Source organism: Rhagoletis zephyria, unplaced genomic scaffold (genome assembly GCF_001687245.7).
Source record: "Rhagoletis zephyria isolate East Lansing unplaced genomic scaffold, Rhagoletis_zephyria_1.1 Rzeph_scaffold_05352, whole genome shotgun sequence".
Lineage (NCBI taxonomy): Eukaryota > Metazoa > Arthropoda > Insecta > Diptera > Tephritidae > Rhagoletis > Rhagoletis zephyria.
Genome location: NW_016162435.1, coordinates 94 through 22,931, shown reverse-complemented (window position 1 = coordinate 22,931; position 22,838 = coordinate 94). Strand labels below are relative to the sequence as shown.

General features: G+C 32.9%; 1 protein-coding gene across 1 annotated transcript in view; it reads right to left on the bottom strand.

Annotated features, from left to right (window-relative positions):
* LOC108371992 (uncharacterized) overlaps positions 1-6,876 on the bottom strand; it is a 16,730-nt gene extending 9,854 nt beyond the window's left edge. The window contains exon 1 of the mRNA XM_017627623.1: positions 5,229-6,876. Within this exon, the coding sequence (XP_017483112.1) occupies positions 5,229-6,876 (1,648 nt within the window). The remainder of the gene's footprint in view (positions 1-5,228) is intronic.
* Positions 6,877-22,838: the final 15,962 nt, after the last annotated feature.

Sequence of the window (22,838 nt, the reverse complement as noted above, 5' to 3'; positions counted from 1 at the left end):
CAACAATAAGTTGCTAGAGCACTTTAAAGGCTCAAAATTGACCCCAAAATAAGGCAATGTTTACCGTTGTTTTTACGACAGAAACCGAATTGGTTATTTACAAAAATGAATCTGTCGACAGGTTTGGAATTTTATCTTTGAAACGCCATACTTTTCTTTGAAATCGCTTTATTAGTTCTCGTGCAATAAGCGTTTTTGTGAAGCTCTAAAAATTACAACTAAAACATTTGAACATAGCCCCCATACCTTAAGGTAAGACGTATTCTACGTCAAAAATCGACAAGCAAAATATATTTGCGGTAAGCTAACAATAAACTTACTACAGTAAGCCAGACATTCGGAAAATGTTTACTCCAAATATGTATTCACAGCGAAAAAAGCACCTAATAAATTGGAACAAAACTAATGAGATATCTCTACGGTTTTTTGTTAGGGAGATATTGCATTTACTTTCAGAGGGACAATTTTTTTGATAAAACCAAAAATAAATCTTTTGGTTTTTATAAGGTTGCCTAATTAAATGCTAAAAAAAGAAGTTATAAAAAATTCCACGCCGACCTGTCCTTGATCCCGCGACCTTCTGAACGGCAATTTACAGCTCTACCTACTCGGCTACGGTGCTCGTCTTACCGACAGTATTGATTAATATGAATTTAATATAAATTCAAGAAGATATCATATGAAAGTAAGGAGTAAAAATTTGTGAAGCGGGTCACCATTTTTTCGAGGGTCGAGCTTTTTTGTGCAATTATCTGTTTAAGCTTTACAACGATAAAAGAAAAATAAAATTTTCACTATTTTTCGAAATTCGAATTATTTTGGAAGTTATAGCTATTAGAATTTAAGAAATTGTTTAGAATTTAATTGTTTTCCCGCGATTGGTAATACCGATTCTGGTCATATTTTAAACAGTTGAGAATGATGATGTTTTCTTCCCATTTTTATTTTTTATTTGGCCATATTTGTTTTTTTTTATAGAAGTTATAAAAATTTATTGAAATATTACTGACTTCTCAATGGCTTCCAAATCGCTAATATTGCTAATATTGTTGTACGTGCAGAAAAAAAAATTTTGCCGCAATCCATCGAGACGGAAGTTATTCACACTTTTCTTTTGTCGTCTAATGTATTTTGTATGGAAAACGTTCGCCGTAGTTATTCACCTCGCATGAGTTTTTCAACAAGTATCGATTGACAACCAGTATAGCGCGCTTGGGATACTTATTTCATAGTTTTCTATACAAAATATATTGTGCGTCAAGATAAAAGCTTGAATAACTTTCGACTCGATGCATTGCGGCAACATTTTTTTTCTGCAAGTAATTACTAATAGAACGTAAAGCAATATTTATTAGCCCAAGATACGTTTTTAAAGTCATTGAGATGTCAGTAATATTTAAAAAAATGTAATAACTTTTATAAAAACAATGTATGGCCAAATAAAAAATAAAATTGGCAAGAAGTCAATATCGTTCTCAACCGTTTAAAACATGAGCAGAATCGGTATTACCAATAGCTATAACTTCCAAAATAATTCGAATTTCGAAAAATTGTGAAAATTGTATTTTTCTTTTATCGTTGTGAAGCATAGACAGATAATTGCACAAAAAAGCCCGACCATCGAATAAATGGTGGAACACTTCACAAATTTTTACTCTAAAAAGCAGGGACGTGAACCGGTTTTTTTGAACCGGAAAACCGATTTTTCTATTAATTAACTGAACCATTAACCGAACCGAAATTTTCCACAAATGTTTGATCCGAACCGAAAACCGAACCACTTTTCATAAAGGTTTAAAGGTTCGTTGAAACCAATTTTCAATAGATAAATTTACACGCTTTTGTTTCTTTTCGTTAAATATGGTAATACATACCATGTTTGTTTACCATGTGGCAATATCAAATGTAAAGGCAACTCATCTCATTTAACATACACATAGACTTGCGCGTAATATTTTTTTTTTTTGATTTCCGAACCGTCGAACCGAACCGAAGCCCCGGTTCAAAGACCAAAAAACCGCTGTGACGAACCAATCCAAAAGTACAAAAACGATTCGAACCGCTGAACCGAACCCACCAAATTTTCCATCCGGTTCAAGTCCTTGCTAAAAAGAATTAAATAAATTAAGGAATACATCATCAGTGATGCCGTTTTTGCCCTTTGGTGGCTAGACTTAGCTACCATATACTTTTTTTGGCCACATAAATTTAAAATTACCCCTAGACCTTTTCTTAGCCCTTTGGAGAATTTATTCATACTTGGCATGAAAAAGTGGTATATGCTTAATTTGATCTCATTTTTTTTTCATTTATGTCAGAGATGAATTTTTAAACTAAGAAAGACTGATATATATACACATATGTATTGTATGTTCGTTACGTTTTTATACATAATATAATAATAATAGATTGGCGCTTACACATATGTTAGTGTTTGGCCGAGGTTCCCCTCCGACTTGTGGCGTGCGCCTTGATGTTGTCACACAAAGCGGAGGGACCTACAGTTTTACGCCGACTCCGAACGGCGGTTGTATTTTTATGAGAAGCTGTTTTTCATGGCAGAAATACACTCGCAGGTTTGCCATTGCCTGCCGAGGGACCTCTGCTGTTAACAAAAAAGTAAGTGCGCCTGGGCCACATTAGAGAAGTGAAACTTACGTTACATACATATCTATTTTGTCTCATAACCAATATACATACATACATATGTATATCTGCGTTTGCTGAAGGTTATATTTTTTGTATATTTTCTATCTAGATCCCTACCTCTACCTCTGTTCGTTCTAATTACTTTATGTTATTCTGTTTTTCTTTATCTTCATTTTTATCTTTATACTTTTTCGATAACAAAATCGATAGTAAAATCCAATAAAATATCAATAACAAAACCGATAAAAATATCGATAACAAAATCGATGAAAATGTCGATAAAAATTTCGATAGCAAAATCGATAATAATATTGGTAGAAAAATCTATTAGAAACTCGATAAAAATAACCATAACAAAATCGATAAAAATATCCATAACAAAATCGATACAAATATCGATAACAAAGTCGATAAAAATATCCATACCAAAATCGATAAATATCGATAACAAAATCGATAAATATCTATATCAAAATAGATAACAAAATTGATAACTATCGATAACAAAATTGATAAATATCGATAACAAAATCGATAAATATCGATAACAAAATCTATAAAAATAGCGATAACTAAATCGATAAAATTATCCATAATTAAATCGATAACGAAATCGATAACAAAATCGATAACAAAATCGATAAATATCGATAACAAAATCGGTAAATATCGATAAATATCGATAAATATCGGTAACAAAATCGGTAAATATCGATAACAAAATCGACGAATATTGATTAAAAAAATCTATAAATATCGATAGCCAAATCGAAGAAATAGCAATAACAAAATCCATTAAAATATGGATAACAAAATCAATAAAAATATCGATAACAAATCGATAAAAATATCGACAACAAAATCGATAAAAATATCGATTATTGTATCGATAAGTTCCGAAAATATCGACAGCAAAATTGGTAAAAATATCGATAAAGAAATCGATAAAAATATCGATAACAAAACCGATAAAAATATGGATTATTTTATCGATAAGTCCCGAGAATCCCGAAAATCTCTAAAATCCCAAAATAGCTCCCAGATTGAGTCTCTGTGTCTCTCTCTATATTCTTTCCTCTTTAATTACCTTTATTTTAATCGTTCTTCCTCTNGCGATAACTAAATCGATAAAATTATCCATAATTAAATCGATAACGAAATCGATAACAAAATCGATAACAAAATCGATAAATATCGATAACAAAATCGGTAAATATCGATAAATATCGATAAATATCGGTAACAAAATCGGTAAATATCGATAACAAAATCGACGAATATTGATTAAAAAAATCTATAAATATCGATAGCCAAATCGAAGAAATAGCAATAACAAAATCCATTAAAATATGGATAACAAAATCAATAAAAATATCGATAACAAATCGATAAAAATATCGACAACAAAATCGATAAAAATATCGATTATTGTATCGATAAGTTCCGAAAATATCGACAGCAAAATTGGTAAAAATATCGATAAAGAAATCGATAAAAATATCGATAACAAAACCGATAAAAATATGGATTATTTTATCGATAAGTCCCGAGAATCCCGAAAATCTCTAAAATCCCAAAATAGCTCCCAGATTGAGTCTCTGTGTCTCTCTCTATATTCTTTCCTCTTTAATTACCTTTATTTTAATCGTTCTTCCTCTATCTTCATCTTTACTTTTATCGTTATCCTCATCCTCCTCTTTGTCTTTACTTTTATGTTTATCATTTTCTTCATCTACGTATTGCCCTTATATATAGGTATGAGTAAAGTGTTTAAAATTACCTTGGTCTTTATTTTTGCCTTTATCTTTACGGATCTTTGTTTTAGTTTTTATTTTTACTTTTGCCTTTATCCTTTTCTTTATCTATGTACGTAGTCACCTTTATTTTCATTCTTGTATTGGTCTTTTTCTACTTTTTAACCTTTTATTAGCAAATTTTTGTTAAATTAATACCATATGCATATACCCAATAAGCACTTATTTCAGCCCCAACCATTCCCGTTGCACCGTTTCCGTTGCACCATTTCCGTTGCATCATTTCCGTTGCACCATTTCCGTGTGCAATTTCCGTTGAATTTGCCAATTTACTCCCAACCAACCAACCGCCGCTAAAGAAGTTTCACTTCAATAAATTTAGTTCTTTAGATATTCAAATAAAGTAGTATGTGTTACTGTAGGGATATATTGTTCACACTTGCGAAAAAATTTCGACTAATTTGTTAAAAAAAAAACACACATAATTATATTATTTTCATTTATTATAATGCAGTAGTAACTATAATTAATATTTTATACTCTTTGATGTGTTTCTGTAAAATTGTTGCGCTCCAGACGCCAAACTTGCATACATTGCCATTTAGCCCACTAAGTCCAGCATTAACAATCCTTAAATCGGCCAATAACCATGCACACTTTCGACATAACAGCAATCTTAAAAAATGCGACTCGTGCGCTGCGTGGGTAAATTTCGGTTTCGCTTGAACTTAAATTTCCTTATTTGTTTCTTATTAATACTGCCTTTATTCTTCCAACGAAAATACAAAATCTCACCCACAAAAGCAACCACACATAGAGACATACTTGCGATATATTGAACTTGTATCCAAAAAAAGTCATCCACGACCAAAGGTCGTCCATAATCCAGCGGTCTACTCAAGTCCTCAATCACTATCAACTTAAATTTTGCCATTACGAAAAAATTGAGCGCCACCCATATTGTTATAATGCCTGAAGAATGTAGACGCAGTACAAAGTCATCTAATAGATCACGATAGGGCAGATCAGCACGAATGGGCATGGAGAGAGGCACAGTTTTGAAAAAACACAAGTCCGAATTGAAGTAGAATATGGGCCGGTTGAAGAGCCTCTGTTGGGATTCGAAGGCCTCCCAGCGAATACTTGAAACAGGAAACACATATTTTGTTTTCAAGCTAGATCGGCGCTTCAGCCACGCGTCGTATTCTGGTACCATTTTTACCAGATGCATGTGTTTCAAAAGACTCTGATTTTGTTTTATGACAGATAACTCGTCTGCAGGAAATAGAATTGTCAAACCAGCAGCTTCCAAATCTTCGTAACTATGATGCATCGGTAGAAGAGGAGGATGGGTGAAAAAGGACTGCAGGTAAGCTTGGTAAGTTGTATTAGTAATGATGCTCATGAAACAAAGCAAAAATACGATGAACTTTATTTTATAGCTCGGCTGAGCTGCTAACACGAAAGACTGACCCAACATGCCGCGAATGCTCTGATCGTTTAGAAAAAGGTTTATAAAGTTGATTTGCTTGCTTTTATTGAAAAGAGTAAGCAATGCGGCGAAAATTACTATAAACACGAAGATATAAAGGAGCATTGGAAATCGTACGATGGCAAGAAACAGCTGATTTATGGGCACATTTTCCGGTAGTGGCACCATATAGCAATAGTCCATCGTCTGCACTGGATACGACAGCTTTTCTAAGTCGTCATTAGGTGTCACAAATGTCATTCCAGCGGCTATATCGATGGTGCCGTTCTCCGCGAGCTCCTGCAGTACTCCGTAAAAAACGGATTTTCCCACTTTATAGGGATGATTTATAAACAGCGTCGTATTACGTCTGGCTGCGAAAACTCTTAGTGTTCTACCTATATACCCCTCCACCTCCACATTCCCATCCGGCTTATAGTACAGCATGGAGCGCGGTTCAAGTTGATCGGGATAAATTAATATTGGCGTACCGTACATATTCTGGAATTGCTGTTCGAAGATGGCGCTCGAAATCTCACCTGGACGTTTAAGACTTTTCTCTTTGTAACGAGGCGCATCCAGCGGAAATTTGTTGCAAGTGTAATAGTTTTGGGTTGCACTGAAATCCCTTTGAATTATTAAAACATTGTAAATGTCATTGGCCATTGCGTCGAGGCAATATTGTTTTACCAGCACAAGATCGGTTACATGTGGCACATAAGCCACTATACGTGTTTGCTTCAAGCTTCGAAACACTCTTAGCTCTGCTAATCTAGCAGCTAAGCTTGATTGGTGTAGGCAGAGCAAAATCAGCAGCTCTTTTGAGAATTGCGCCTTGTAAGTATACGCCAACCTTTTGTTTAGAAGTACGACAGGCATCGATATTTCTTTCAGGACATTATCAAAAATGCAATCATCTGCCGATGTCTGGCATATTGCGATTGTATTGAAATCACGTTCCATGCGGATCTCCTGTAGCAATTTTAGTAATTCTCTGTTCATTGTGTCATTTTCGGCAGATAAAATTTGCAAAGGTTTCGCAGTTGTCGGCGTGACTGCCAGCAAAAAAACAAGCATCAAGCACTTCAAGCGCACCTTTGACATGGCAATGGAGTATAGTGAACGGCGTGACTAGAAGAACTGAGCTGCGCTAATACTCACCTGGCCTTAAATGGACATCTGGGGTGTGCATTGCGTGGAAATATTTGAAGTTCATCTATAATAACCGACGTTTACGCAGACAATTTTTGGCACGACCTTTTTCATGTTTTTTTTTTTTTTTTTTTTTAACGAGACACGCCAATTCCATGCCAGGCTGTGACGGCCCTGAGTGTGTTTCTGCAATGAAATCAACAATCAAAAATCATAAACGAACTGTTTTTACAATATCTATAATAACAGATGTAGATTGATTTAAGCACATGGGTTGTGGGTAAACATGTAAGCTCGTATTGAGATCAAGTTATAGACCAGGGGTGGCCAACAAATTTTACTTCCCGAGCTAAACGACAGCAACGTAAATAAAAATTACAACATCGTTTCCGGAATAAAAAAAAAAAACAATAATTCTTCTCTAAACTATTTTGGTACTAAACTAACAACAAAGCAATGCTACAAACCTACAACTCAGCTAATTCGAACCAACGCGAAGCAGCAGTGAATAAGGGGTGTGCTGGAGCTATGTAATAATTACCACAATATTGCAGCCTTATTGCTTTCTTGATGATATGCTGCTGATGTGCAGAAATTGCGCAGAAAAAACTTTTGATGTGCCAATGATTAGCAATTGATTTTCAAAATTTTGTTCCTCGAAGTTTTCTCGTAGGAGCGTGATGCTATTTCATAAAAAGTAGCACTGCCTAAGAGTTTCAAAAGTTAATAATCAGTGTTATCTCCAGCTTTTGTCGTGTTTTACCAAAATTTACAGGACATACAATTTTTATTTAGCTGAATAAATTGACACTAAATTGTGGCATATATGCCAATTCAAACGGTAAAATTTGTAGTCATAACCAGTGTTGTTATTTAAAATTTTTAAATTGTACCAAATTAATGACAAAAAGTGTAACTTTTGGAGCTTAATAGTACTTTTCACCATTTCCGTCAACGCATTACTTCGCTTTTCCCGCAACCAAACAAAACCATTTTTTTTTTGTCTACTGCATAGTGTTTATTGTTCAGTTCATTGCACAGCTTCAATTAGTGAATAAAAACGATGAAAATTTGATGAAACTTTGTTGATTTTTTTCAATCTTTCAAGTTTGGATTTATTTGTAAGGGTTTTGTTAGACAATGAGCTGCAATGTTATAAAAAAAAAAATAATTAAAAAGAAAAAATAAAATAAATACCGGGTGACCGTGTAATTTTGTCAAAGATGAAGACAATAATGATAAAAATTAATACAGTATATAGGTCAGTTCATATTAATGAAAATAAATCACATAAAATGAGATCACTATTGATAAAATGTAAATCCTCAATAAAAATTTTTAATTTCAACGCAAGAAATTTACATAAATTTTTTTACTTTAAACACCCTGAATTGCTCAATTACTTCTATGTATGTCTACAGGATCGCCATTCGGTAAATTGCATTTCCAAACATTTTTTCAAAATAAAGAGCTATGAGGGATATTTCACCTGCCTGTGATAAGAATTCGCAATCATCATAACGCACAACACTAATATTACTGTTCACAATCACGTTTACATCCAAAATTACAATTCATAATTTCATTTTGTAGCAAATATGAAATATAGGTATATCCATTTACTTAAATGTAAAGAGTTAAAGTGCTAGAAGATTTGAGAGTTTGGTTCAAAAAGGATTTTTGATGTTGAAATTGTACTTAAAATCGGAAAATTGTACTTTTGTATTTTTTTTAAATTAATTGTACTGAAAAAAGTACAATTGCACTTAAGATATCAACACTGGTCATAACTTCTGGGACCTGATGTTGTTGTGAGCCAAAGTGTGCCAACTGTGCACCCCTGATATAGGCAAACCAGTATAAACAAACATTTAAATAGATACATTTTTATGTATATAAATACATACAATAAAGAGGGGAACACAGTTATAAGTAAATTAGCCTTCAAATATAGAGTTCGTTTTGTGTTGCAGATAAACAGTTATTTAAATGGTACACTGACCAGTTTTCTAATTAGTGATACAATTGTAGAGTTATTGTGTTTAGTTGCTTTGGTTTAAAATTGTGGTATTCTCTAAGTCTCGCAAAACCCTTGCACGTTGTACGCATTGCACGGTTTGTAAAATACCGTGCGAGGGTTTTGCAAGACTTAAAGAATACCCCTAATGTTTTCAGAATAGAGCATGGAGTATGCGTACAGCATACATGTGTATGTATGCATGTAAGGGACTATAATTTCAGGACCCTCAATGGGTAAAGCGGCCTCTGGCCGGCTGGTTGGTGCCCTCAAAAAACTAGCACTACTGACGAGAATTTGAGTGTACTGTGCACAAGCCACCGAAAGAGTAACCCTGTCATAGCGGAGGGTAGGGCGGCCAAGCAAGTATACAGTGAACTATTAAGTAGCTGGGTATTATTATTGGGCTTATCCACTGAAGTTAAGCAGAGTTTTCCGATCGAAAAACATTGATTTTCAAGAATGCCATACCATTTCTTCCAAAAGTGGATTTCCCCATATTTATTTATTTATTTATTTAACAATCTAGAAATATAACATTTCTTACAGACTATGAACAGTTTCGAATCTAATCTAGTAATTCATTTAAAACTAAATTGAAGTTGAGAGCATATTGAACTCTTTTAATGCTCTATAAATATTTAGGCGCATTAGCAGCATAATTGGTTCTGGCTACTTTCAATGAAAAAAAGTAAGTGCGCCTGGGCTACACTGGAGAAGTGAAACTTACGTTACATACAAATCTATTTTGTCTCATACCCAATATACCATCACTACACACGAATAAAGGCGCGACAGTGTTTTGACGGCGAAAAAAGGCGCGTAAAAAAATTTTGCGAAAAAAGATGCATCTGAAAAACTTCGGGGAAGTATGTTAAGAGTTTTTGACGCTAAAGTTCTTTTATGCGTCTTTTTTCGCCGTCAACTTTCGAGCTCGCGCCTTTATTCGTGTCTAGTGACGATACATACATAAATATGTACATCTGCTTATGCTTAAGGTTATATTTTTTGTATTTTTTCTATCTAGATCCTTACCTCTACCCTGTTCGTTCTAATTACATTTATGTTATTCTGTTTTTCTTTATCTTCATTTTTATATTTATACTCTTTCGATAACAAAATCGATAGTAACATCCAATGAAATATCGATAACAAAACCGATTAAAATATCGATAACAAAATCGATGAAAAATTCGATAAAAATTTCGATAGCAAAATCGATAATAATACTGGTAGCAAACTCTATTAGAAACTCAATAAAAATATCGATAAAAATAACCATAACAAAATCGATAAATATCGATATAAAAATCGATAACAAAATCGAAAAATATCGATAAAAAAATCGATAAATATCGATATAAAAATCGATAACAAAATCGAAAAATATCGATAAAAAAATCGATAAATATCGATAACAAAATCGATGAAAAATTCGATAAAAATTTCGATAGCAAAATCGATAATAATACTGGTAGCAAACTCTATTAGAAACTCAATAAAAATATCGATAAAAATATCCATAACAAAATCGATTAAAATATCGATAACTAAATCGATAAAAATATCCATAACAAAATCGATAAATAACGATAACAAAATCGATAAATATCGATATAAAAATCGATAACAAAATCGAAAAATATCGATAAAAAAATCGATAAATATCGATAACAAAATCGATAAATATCGATAACAAAATCGATAAATATCGATAAGAAAATGTATAAATATCGATAGCACAATGTATAAAAATGTCGATAACTAAGTCGATAAAAATATCCATAACAAATTAGATAAATATCGATCCTAAAATCGATAAATATCGATAACAAAATCGATAACAAAATCGATAAATATCTATAACCAAATCGGTAAATATCGATAACAAANAGAGCATATTGAACTCTTTTAATGCTCTATAAATATTTAGGCGCATTAGCAGCATAATTGGTTCTGGCTACTTTCAATGAAAAAAAGTAAGTGCGCCTGGGCTACACTGGAGAAGTGAAACTTACGTTACATACAAATCTATTTTGTCTCATACCCAATATACCATCACTACACACGAATAAAGGCGCGACAGTGTTTTGACGGCGAAAAAAGGCGCGTAAAAAAATTTTGCGAAAAAAGATGCATCTGAAAAACTTCGGGGAAGTATGTTAAGAGTTTTTGACGCTAAAGTTCTTTTATGCGTCTTTTTTCGCCGTCAACTTTCGAGCTCGCGCCTTTATTCGTGTCTAGTGACGATACATACATAAATATGTACATCTGCTTATGCTTAAGGTTATATTTTTTGTATTTTTTCTATCTAGATCCTTACCTCTACCCTGTTCGTTCTAATTACATTTATGTTATTCTGTTTTTCTTTATCTTCATTTTTATATTTATACTCTTTCGATAACAAAATCGATAGTAACATCCAATGAAATATCGATAACAAAACCGATTAAAATATCGATAACAAAATCGATGAAAAATTCGATAAAAATTTCGATAGCAAAATCGATAATAATACTGGTAGCAAACTCTATTAGAAACTCAATAAAAATATCGATAAAAATAACCATAACAAAATCGATAAAAATATCCATAACAAAATCGATTAAAATATCGATAACTAAATCGATAAAAATATCCATAACAAAATCGATAAATAACGATAACAAAATCGATAAATATCGATATAAAAATCGATAACAAAATCGAAAAATATCGATAAAAAAATCGATAAATATCGATAACAAAATCGATAAATATCGATAACAAAATCGATAAATATCGATAAGAAAATGTATAAATATCGATAGCACAATGTATAAAAATGTCGATAACTAAGTCGATAAAAATATCCATAACAAATTAGATAAATATCGATCCTAAAATCGATAAATATCGATAACAAAATCGATAACAAAATCGATAAATATCTATAACCAAATCGGTAAATATCGATAACAAAATCGATAAATATCGATAACAAAATCGATAACAAAATCGATAAATATCTATAACCAAATCGGTAAATATCGATAACAAAATCGATAAATATCGATAACAAAATCGGTATACATATATCGATAACAAAGTTGATAAATAGCGATCACAAAATCGATAAAAATCGATGACAAAATCGATAAATATCGATAAAAAAATTGATAAAAAATATCGCCAACAAAATAGTTAAAAATATCGATTACAAACCCGATAAAAAATCGATAAAAATATCCATAACAAAATCGATAAATATAGATAACCAAATCGGTAAATATCGATAAAAAATTGATGAATATCGATAACAAAATCGATAAATATCGATAACAAAATCGATAAATATCTATAACAAAATCGATAAATATCGATAACAAAATCGATAAAAATATCGATAACAAAATCGATAAAAAATATCGCCAACAAAATAGTTAAAAATATCGATTACAAACCCGATAAAAAATCGATAAAAATGTAGCTTGTTATATCGATAAGTTCAGAAAATATCGATAGCAAAATTGATAAAAATATAGATAAAAATTTCGATAAAGAAATCGATAAACAATCGATAAATATCAATAACAAAACCGATAAAAATGTCGATTATTTGATCGATAAGTCCCGAGAATAGAATAGAATAGTTTCCAGGTTGAGTCTGTGTGTCTCTCTCTATATTCTTTCCTCTTTAATTACCTTAATTTAATCTTTCTTCCCCTATCTTCATCTTTACTTTTATCGGTATCCTCATCCTCCTCTTAGTCTTTACATTTATGTTTATCATTTTCTTCATCTAAATATTCCCCTTCACATTTGCCCTTATATATATGAGTAAAGTGTTTAAAATTACTTTGGTCTTAATTTTTGCCTTTATCTTTACGCATCTTTGTTTTTGTTTTTATTTTTACTTTTGCCTTTATCCTTTTCTTTATTTATGTACGTTTTACTTTCATTCTTGTATTGGTCTTTTTCTATTCTTTAACTTTTTATTAGCAAATTTTTGTTAAATTAATACCATATGCATACACACAATAACCACTTGTTTAAGCCCCAAACATTTCCGTTGCATCATTTCCGTTGCACCATTTCCGTCGCATCATTTCCGTGTACAATTTCCGTTGAATTTGCCAATTTACTCCCAACCAACCAACCGCCGCTAAAGAAGTTTCACTTCAAAAACCTTTTTCTATATTTTTTTTGCGATGTTGCTTTGACCAGGGCTTGAACCCTGTGAGAACCAAAAATTTTGAACGCCCAAATATGATAGACATTTTATTTTATTATATATAGTTTATAAATGAATTATATATATTTTTTTTAATATTTTTATTGGGCTTTGTACCACGATTGTTTATTAGGAAAAATTGAAAAAGCAACAAAGTCTAAGCGGTAGAAGTTATAGCACTATTTCGGAGATCACCACATCTCCTCATCAGACTTCTTTTTTNCTGTCTGAATAAAATTTTGCAATAGATATTAAAATAATTCAACGATATTAATAGAAAGGTGCACACACATGCATTTACATATGTATGTACATACAAACGAGCACCAATTAATTTTATTTAAAGAAATGGCGTGTCGTCTATTTCCGCTGTAGCAAACGTAGTACATAGGGCGACATCTAGATGTCATCTACCTCGCCCTATTCACTACAGATGTCGCCCTATGCACTATGCTTTTTTATGGGAGCTTTTCAAAGCAAAGGTTTTATGGTGTCGGACACACAACATTGAAAGTTTCTGGATCCACAGCATTGAAAGTTTCTGGACACACAACATTGCAAGTTGATAAAAGCGTTGTAAAAATAAAAATAAATTAATATATATTAGCGAATTCCCAGATCCTTATCAATGCCCACAAATGCAATGATTAGACAGTTGAGGCATTTCTTCCCAAATAAGCCTATGCACATTTGTATACTGGATTTATGTGGACCAACGATACTCACCTATTTTGAACTTGCCAGCAACTATGCTTTACATATTCATCATCGACCCTATGCACTATGGTCTGGCGACTATCATTTGCTGGCCAAAAGTCCAAAAGTAACCGAATTGATTTGAAACTTAGTGTTTGGGGGTCTTTGAGGTCGCTGATTCCGAATATGATGCCAGATTTTCGAAATTCAAAATGGCGGATCCAATATGGATACCAAATTTTATACTTCTTTCCCTTTCACCGAAAACTTATACATAAGCAGGGTTTTCAAGGTCGCTGATTTCGAATCCGATGTAAGATTTTTGGATTTTAAAGTGGCTGTGTAGGCCGCAATATTTTTGATATACACATGGATAGCTACATATTTAAAAGTAAAATAAAAATTGATGGCCGCAAACATATTATTTTATACTACTTTTCTCAATTGCACGATTAGTTCCTCTACCCATCCAGCCAATACGTACGCACATCTTAAGCTTGCACTACTTTTCCACAGACAATTGTTGGCAAGTTAACCAGCTAGACATGGAACCACGAAGAGAAAGAGTGAGAGGAACATGTTGGCGTTTGGGTGGCATTTTGGAAACACATTTTGCATGTCAAATCGATTGCAAGTGAACGGCTGCAAAGTAAGTGGATATTCAAATTTGCCTCTTCTTTGCACTACCTTCCTCTTCCACCAACCCCTCTTACATTATTTATCTAACTTATCACACTTTCTTTGCCCTTTTTCATCAAACATCTTTTCACAATTTTTGCATATTCCACTCTCCCTGCACCCGTATTACACCCGTCCATCTGAATTTTCTATGGTTTATCCATTGGGCGAGTGATAACAAAATGTCAAACCGTTAGTTGTCAAGTCCCAAAGTGTCAGAAAGACACGTTTTCGGTTGCCAAAGTTTTATGGGCCAACCGTGCGCCTGTCGCCCTTCGCCCTTCGCCCATTGCCCTTCGTGCTTGTTCTCGTGCCAGAGGCGCAACTTCGTACTCGTTTGCGACGACCTCATCTGTTCCAAGTCGTTTCGGCTACTGCCGCTACTCCTATTGGGCTGCTGTTGTTATTCGAGCTGTCGTTGACTCAGTCATGGCAGACGTACTTGTAATTCGTTGCGGGTATTTGGCGCCACACACCAAAACGCCCCCGGACACACGGCTTAGCTTCGACAGCAAATTTTATTTATTCAGCTTGTGTTTCTCTTTTCGGCTCTGCCATATTTGGCGCTTGTTTTTTTTTTTTACTCGCCTATTGTAATTTCGTTGTTGCTTTTGTTATTATTTTTAGGGTTTTCGGTAAAAGTTTCTTGTTGTTGTACGTCTGGTCGACAAGAACTTTGGCTATTTTATGCAAAAAAGATTGGAAAAGCGCTACAAGCATAAAAATTAAATGAAGCGCTGTACTTTTTTTTTCGATTTTTCTTTTTTGACGCTGACTAACCTCTTCTCCCTAAACTTCTGCTTCCTTCCGCTTCATTCTTATCCACCTTCTATGAATTTTTGTGCACAGTTTTTATAATTTTTGGCCAAATCCGCCTTGTTGTTGATTCTGGGTTGGCAAATAATGTATGCCATGCAGCCATGTTTCGCAAAGACCTCCCGCCCCCCCTTTTGCTTTACATCGTTGGCTTCGTAGCGATGTTGCAACTTTTTGACAAGCAACTACTTTCGTATGCTTAGCTTGATGTGCGCTTTATTGAGTTTAACTCGCTCTTTAAGTTAATGTTGTTCGCTGCAGAATGTAGATGAATAAATAAGGCGACTCGCTGTTGGTTAAAGATGCTGCGTGGGTGAGTGGGTGCAACTTTTATTGAGACTCCGATAATTTTGTTTAATATTTATGACCCAATTTGTCAGTATGAAAATAGATAGAAAGTATTGAAAATACTTTGAAAATAGTTTTCGTCTTTGCAGTAGTTAAATAGCCTAAAGTTTCTATTGAGAAAGTAGTACAACGATCACACGCACGCACTTGTGTTTAAGGCGAAGTGCATTTTTATTAAATAAATATCTCCTCGCTGAATTTATCGAAGTAAACAAGTCGCTAGAATCCGCAACCATGTATACCGCGTTCACATAGCTTGACAAATCACAAAATCAAGAGCTTCTATGCTTGAAGCTTTCATCGCCAGTGTTCCCAGCTTACTGCCCCATTTTTCACTTACTGCAACTTTTTTTCTTTGATTTAAATCATTGTTTAAGGAAAAAAATTGTCCGCCAAACACTAACCGTCTATTTGCAGATTTGGCAGCACCCACCATTCCATTTTGTCAGAGAATAGTGCCAATATTGTCATAAATAAATAAAGTAAGTAAGTGCGCTTGGGCCACACTGGTGAAGTGAAAGTTACGTTACATATCTATTTTGTCTCATAATCAATATACATACATATATATGTAAATATATAGTACATACATCTGCTTTTGCTTACGGTTATCTTTTTTGTCTTTTTTCCATCTAGATCCCCACCTCCAACCCTGTTCGTTCTAATTTATGTTATTCTGCATTCGATGGTAACATCCAACAAATATCCATAACAAAACTGATAACAAAATCGATGACAAATTTCAATAGCAAAATTGATAACAATATTGGCAGCAAAATCGATTAGAAAATCTATAAAAATATCGATAACAAATTCGATAAAAATATCGATAACAAATTCGATAAATAATCGCTAACAAAATCGCTAACTAATCTATAAGAAATTTGATTAATAATCGATGACAAAATCGATAAAACATCGATAACAAAATCGATAAAAATATCGACAACAAAATCGATTAATAATCGATAACAAAATCTATTATAAAATCGATTAAAATATCGATAACAAAATCCATAACCAAATCGATAGCAATATCGATAACAAAACCGATAAAAATATCGATAAGTCCCGAGAATACCGAAAATCTTCAAAATCTCAAAATAGTTCCCAGATCGACTCTCTGTGCCTCTATCTATATCCTTGTCTCTATAACTACCTCCATTTTAATCTTTCTCTATTTTCATATTTTCACTTTTATCGGTATCCACATCCTCATCTTTTTCTTTATATTTATCTTTGTTTTTACTTTTATGTTTATCATTTTCTTCATATATTACATATTCCCCTTCACCTTTGCCCATATATAAGTGAAGTGTTTAAATTTAGCTCGGTCTACATTTTTGCCTTTATCTTTACGAATCTTTGTTTTTGGTTCTATTTTTACCGTTGCCTTTATCCTTTTCTTTATCTATATACGTAGTCACATTAACTTTCATTCCGGTATTGGTCTTTCCGCCAAAGAGAAAAAAGGGAAAACAAAATAATTGAGAGCAGTTCGAAAGGGAACACAGGGGGAACAAAAATTTCGGAGACGTTTCCGTAGATAACAAAATTAGAACAAAACTCTCGAAAACGTTCTCAAGAAGAACAAAATGAGAACGAATCTTTCCGGAACGTTTACAATTGGAACGCAATAAGAACTAAAGTATCGAGGGCATTTTCAAGAAGGATAAAATAAGAACAAAAGTCTGGAAAACGTTCTGTTGGGGAACAAAACACCCCTATTGCGAGTCTCGACTAGTAGCAGATAAACGACTATTAGTCGATTAACAATTATTCATGGTATTTTGGAACAACTGTTTGTTTGTATAAGTATGACCGAGTCGCTTATTGATCGAGAAATCGAAATTAAATATACCACGGATAATAGTCGTTTATCGACTACTTGTCACAACTCGCAATAGGGGTGAAAGTCTTGAAAACTTAACATCAAGAATGAAAGGGGCGCGTCTGCGTGCTGGGATGAAAAATCTTTTCAGTGAGTACCATGATTCTTAATTCTAAGCCAGGGGCCTATTTCATAAAGCGACAGTGATAATTTTGAAACGATAGGCATTTTCCATGTTGTCAGTGACCATTCGACAGTTTAGTGGTTGTTTTGTTTCATAAAAGCAATTGTCACGAGAAATTCCATTGAAAAAGTGACAAATTGCCATTGTCGGTGTTTAAAAATGTCGTTGACAAAATTGTCTCATGTCATATGAAATTTATATGTAAATCATATGTAATAATTGTATTTGAATTATTTTAGTTTTAAGAAATATTCAAATTATTGAAAAGTAATGAAATGCGCGCAATTACCATATAAATAAATTTACAAAACTCTCCTGTGAAAGCTATCCGACGGAGCTATTTGGTTTTGTCACCATTGTCGCGAAAATTTTGTCAGAGTGACTATTGTCAGCACAATTGTCGACAATATTCCATATTATCACTGTCGTTTTCCAAAAATTTTCACAGTTGCCTACAGACGTATATGAAACAGGAAAATTGTCGCTAACAAATCTGGCAGTGAAATTTTATAGAAAAATCGACAATTGTCGCACCTGTCACTTTTATGAAATAGGCCCCACATCGTTTATCATTAGGGTAAACTGCCCATTTATGGAAAATTTTTAATTTTCTGTTCGAGATTGGTTCGTGTCTTAAGTCTTTTGTTGACTTAATTTGCGTAATTTTCTTTCAGTTCTTTTTGTCATTATAATATTCAGACTTTTAAAATAAAGCAACGCTATGAGAAAAATTTTCTTCTCGACTATTTCAGAGAAGTTTTGTTTCTGCTTCTTTCTCCGTCAGAACGAGAGAAATTCCCTTAGTTCCGTTTTCTTCTTCGCCGGAATTTTCTGGTGATTTTTGTTCCGAAGGGGAAGGACCGAAAATTTTACACCGACTCCCAACGGCGATTGTCTTTTTATGAGCATTTTTATTTGCATTCATGGGTGGGATATATTCTTTCGCTTACTTTGTTAAGACTTCCTACAGGAGGTGCCACTCTTCCTCTATTTATTGAACTCGATTCAGGTTTGTTTCCAATTTCGGCTGTATCCATCTCGAAATATCTTGCAATATTTTGAATCCTCAGTACACCATTTATATCGCTTTCATCCTTTGTTTTTGAATATAACTGTGTATAGATTTAGATATAATATAAGCTAAAATTGTATTTGATAATTGTAAATAGAAAGTATTTTTTTTTTATCTACTTACACAAGCACATGTTACATTAATTAAAACAAACTGGATATTAGGGAATAATCTATTTTCAAAAGTACAGACATGTTGTTAAATTGGAATATTAATTATCATTAAAATGTATGTACATACATATAGGATGCAAGTTTACATATTAGTAATCATGTATTTTGATAATTTATGGCTCTAACTATGTACAAAAGATAATAAATATTTATATATGTTATTGTAGAAATATCTAAAATATGAAATTCTATTACTATCACTCACACACACACACACACACACATATTTTGGATCACATAATCAAAATTCCCTGCGGGTCATCATATTCCAATTGCATTATCTTGTAAAATTTATGCGAAAATTAAATTATACTCAAATGTATAAGCAACAATAACAATAACAACAACTATAATGACCATTATAACAATAGCTTATGTTAAGTGCAACAATTACACACATTCATATGTGTCAGCACACACATCTATGCACATACATACATATTCATGTATATGAAATTGTGGTTAAATGACTTAGAAAGGAGAAAACCACAAGCAAACATACACACACTTACACGCAGTGAAATATGTAAGTGTGTGTGTCCTTAGAAATTAATGCAGAAATGTTTGTAATATTGTATTAAACTTGAGTGCAGCTCGAGTTTACATACATACATACGTGTATGTGTGTATATTTACTAGTATTGCAAGCAATGCAACACAATTGGCTACGATAGATAGAGTGTTGCAATGGAGAGTTGCTTGTAGCAAGCAAACTTCAAATGTGAAAATTTAATTAATAACTAAGTTATTAACTTCAACGAAGGACGCATGCGATTGGTATAGTTATCATCGTTAGAAATTTATATATTGTATACAATTTTGCTTATACTTTTGTATATATACCTGCTTATGTACATTAGGATGTCCTGCCAAAAAAAAAGGTGCGGGGTTTCCATCGGAATTACAAAGTTTTTTTTTTATTATAAGACTTCGGCCAAGATATTTCTGAAAAGTATTAAGATTTATGTGAGCTGTGCCCATTGACTCGAAAAATCAAGTTTTACTTATAAAAAAAAAATTTGTTCTTAAAAATATTTTTGCAAAAAACCACATCAGCTGATAGAAGAGTTCGAACTTAAAATATTTGCAAAAAAATCTTTAAAAATTGCACTGGCATAATCAAAATGCTATTCTGAAGTTGGTCCAGCTCACGCAAATCTTAATATTTTTTCGAACTATTTTGGTTCAAGTCTTAATATGAAGTAAGTTTTATAATTACAACGTTGGAAAAACTATGCCGATCTTTTTTGGCATAATGGAGGGAATGGCGTACCCTAATGTAGATATATAGCTATTTTCCACAGGAAATTAAGTACGGACAGGAGCGGTTTGGTTAGCCTTTGTCACCCGGATATTCATACATACATACATGCATATGTACATGCAAGCTAGATAGATATTCGTACACACTTATGCAAGTATTTGTTTTCTCCTTCCTTATATAAATAAGCCGGTATGCGTTTGTTCGTATTTCTTTTTCTCGCACACCATTTTACTGATCTTAATGAAATATTTAGTTTTTCTGTATTTAAAGGATCACAGGTGTACCCGCACAAATTGGTGGTAAATTAGGCCTATGTGAGGGCCTTCTGGGTTCTCATACCTTTATAAGTTACGCAGGTATATCCTTGTATACTCCACCTTAATATATCGCAGTAATATTTCTCCCGGATGAATTTTTGGAGGTAGTCAAATACACAACCCGAACTCCATTACATGCCAATAGTACAGTACCCCAGGCCAATTCTCCAGAGAACAGAATTATTTGGAAGATGTCTTTAAAGCAGACCCAACACCTGGAAATATTGTTGCAAATATGCTTCAATATCCAGAAAACTGGGAAGCAGTATTCAATACAGCAGCAAGAATCATGAACACACTCAAAAGAGCTGAACAAGACCCTATGCTCAATAGGGTGGTAGTATGAAATGACTAACAAACTAAAACACTAGAACGGTAACGAAGGTGTGAGCATTGTGATCAAATCGCCAGACGGTAGTACTGGCGGGATATACGGAACAGGACGCTAGAAGGTTTAGTTCGGGTTACAGTCCCACAATGACAATATTTCGATGCTTCCTCCTCGTAAAAGAAAAAATGTAAGTGCACCTGGGCCACACTGGAGAAGTGAAACTTACGTTACATATATGATATGTATGATATCTATATACATATCTAGTTTGTCTCATAACCCATATACATACATATGTACATGTATGTAAGGCTATGAAAGGTTATATTTTTTGTCTTTTTTCTATCCCTGTTTTTCTACCCTTTTACCGTTTTTATTACATTGATGTTATTCCTGTTTTCCTTTATCTTTATGTTTATCTTTATACTCTATCGATAAAAAATCAATAGTAACATCCATCAAAATATCGATAACAACTCCGATGAAAATATCGATAACTAAATCGATAAAAATATCAATAACAAAACCAATTAAAATATCGATAATGAAATCAATAAAAACATCGATAACAAAATCGAGAAATATTGATAAAATTAAATATTGATAACAAAATAGTTAAAAATGTAGATAACAAATTCGATGAAAATATCGATTAAAATTTTGATACCAAAATCGATAAAATATCGATAACAAAATCGATTAAAATATCGATAGCGAAATCGATAAAAAATATCGACAACAAATTCGATAGATGATATCGATAACAAAATCGATAAGAATTTCGATAACAAAATCGATAGAAATATCGAAGACAAAACCGATAGCAGTATCGATTTTTATACCGATAAGTTTCGAGAATCCCGAAAATCTCTAAAATCCCGAAATAGTTGCCAGGTCGAGTCTCTGTGTCTCTATCTATATCCTTTTCTCTATGATTACCTTTATTTTAACCTTTCTTCCTTCATTATCTTCATCTTTACTTTTATCGGTACCTTATCCTGATCTTTTTCTTAATTATTATCTTTAATTTTACTTTTATGTTTATCATTTTCTTCATCTACATATTCCCTTTCACCTTTGTCCTTATATTTATCTTGTTCATATTTTATTTGTATTCGTATTTTTCTAAGTGTTATTCTTTAACCTTTTATTTGCAAGTTTTGTTAAATTAATACCATTTGCATACATTTAAGAAGCACTTGATTCCGTCCCAACCATTTCCGTTCCACTATTTCCGTGCGCAATTTCCGCTGAATTTGCCAATCTACTCCCAACCAACCAACCGCCGCTAAAGAAGTTTCACTTCAAAAACACACACACATACATTAATTTTATATGTATGCATAAGATTTCGAATAGGTGGAAACCTTAAGATGAACTTAAAATGCAAAACATTTTTAATTTATATTTTTATAAAAATATAGTTTATTTCCATAACGAGAGCCATGCAACTCAATGTTTCAAACCTTGTAGAAGCTTTATAAAAAAATTCAACAAATTTCAAAAAAAGATTATCAAATTGTTAATTCTGTAGAACAGCAATCGGGCTTGACGACTGCAAGAGCAGTTTTCTGGCTTTTTCGGAAGAACATTTCAAGCCATTAAAAAAGGCTTTCGAAAAAGATGCTTTTGCTTTTCTCAAAACCTTTTTCTAGACACGAAACAGCTGCTTGTAATCTTGGCATTCACATGCTTGTTTATACATAAATGCAAACATATGTACATATGTATATGTTTTTATATTCACTCCTACGCATATCTTCGAAATTAACTCTTACTCTGTATTAATTTACATTAACATTTGTTTGTGCAAGGACCATTCAGTACAAATACACACATAAACAAATATCCTGAATGAAAATGGCAACTTAT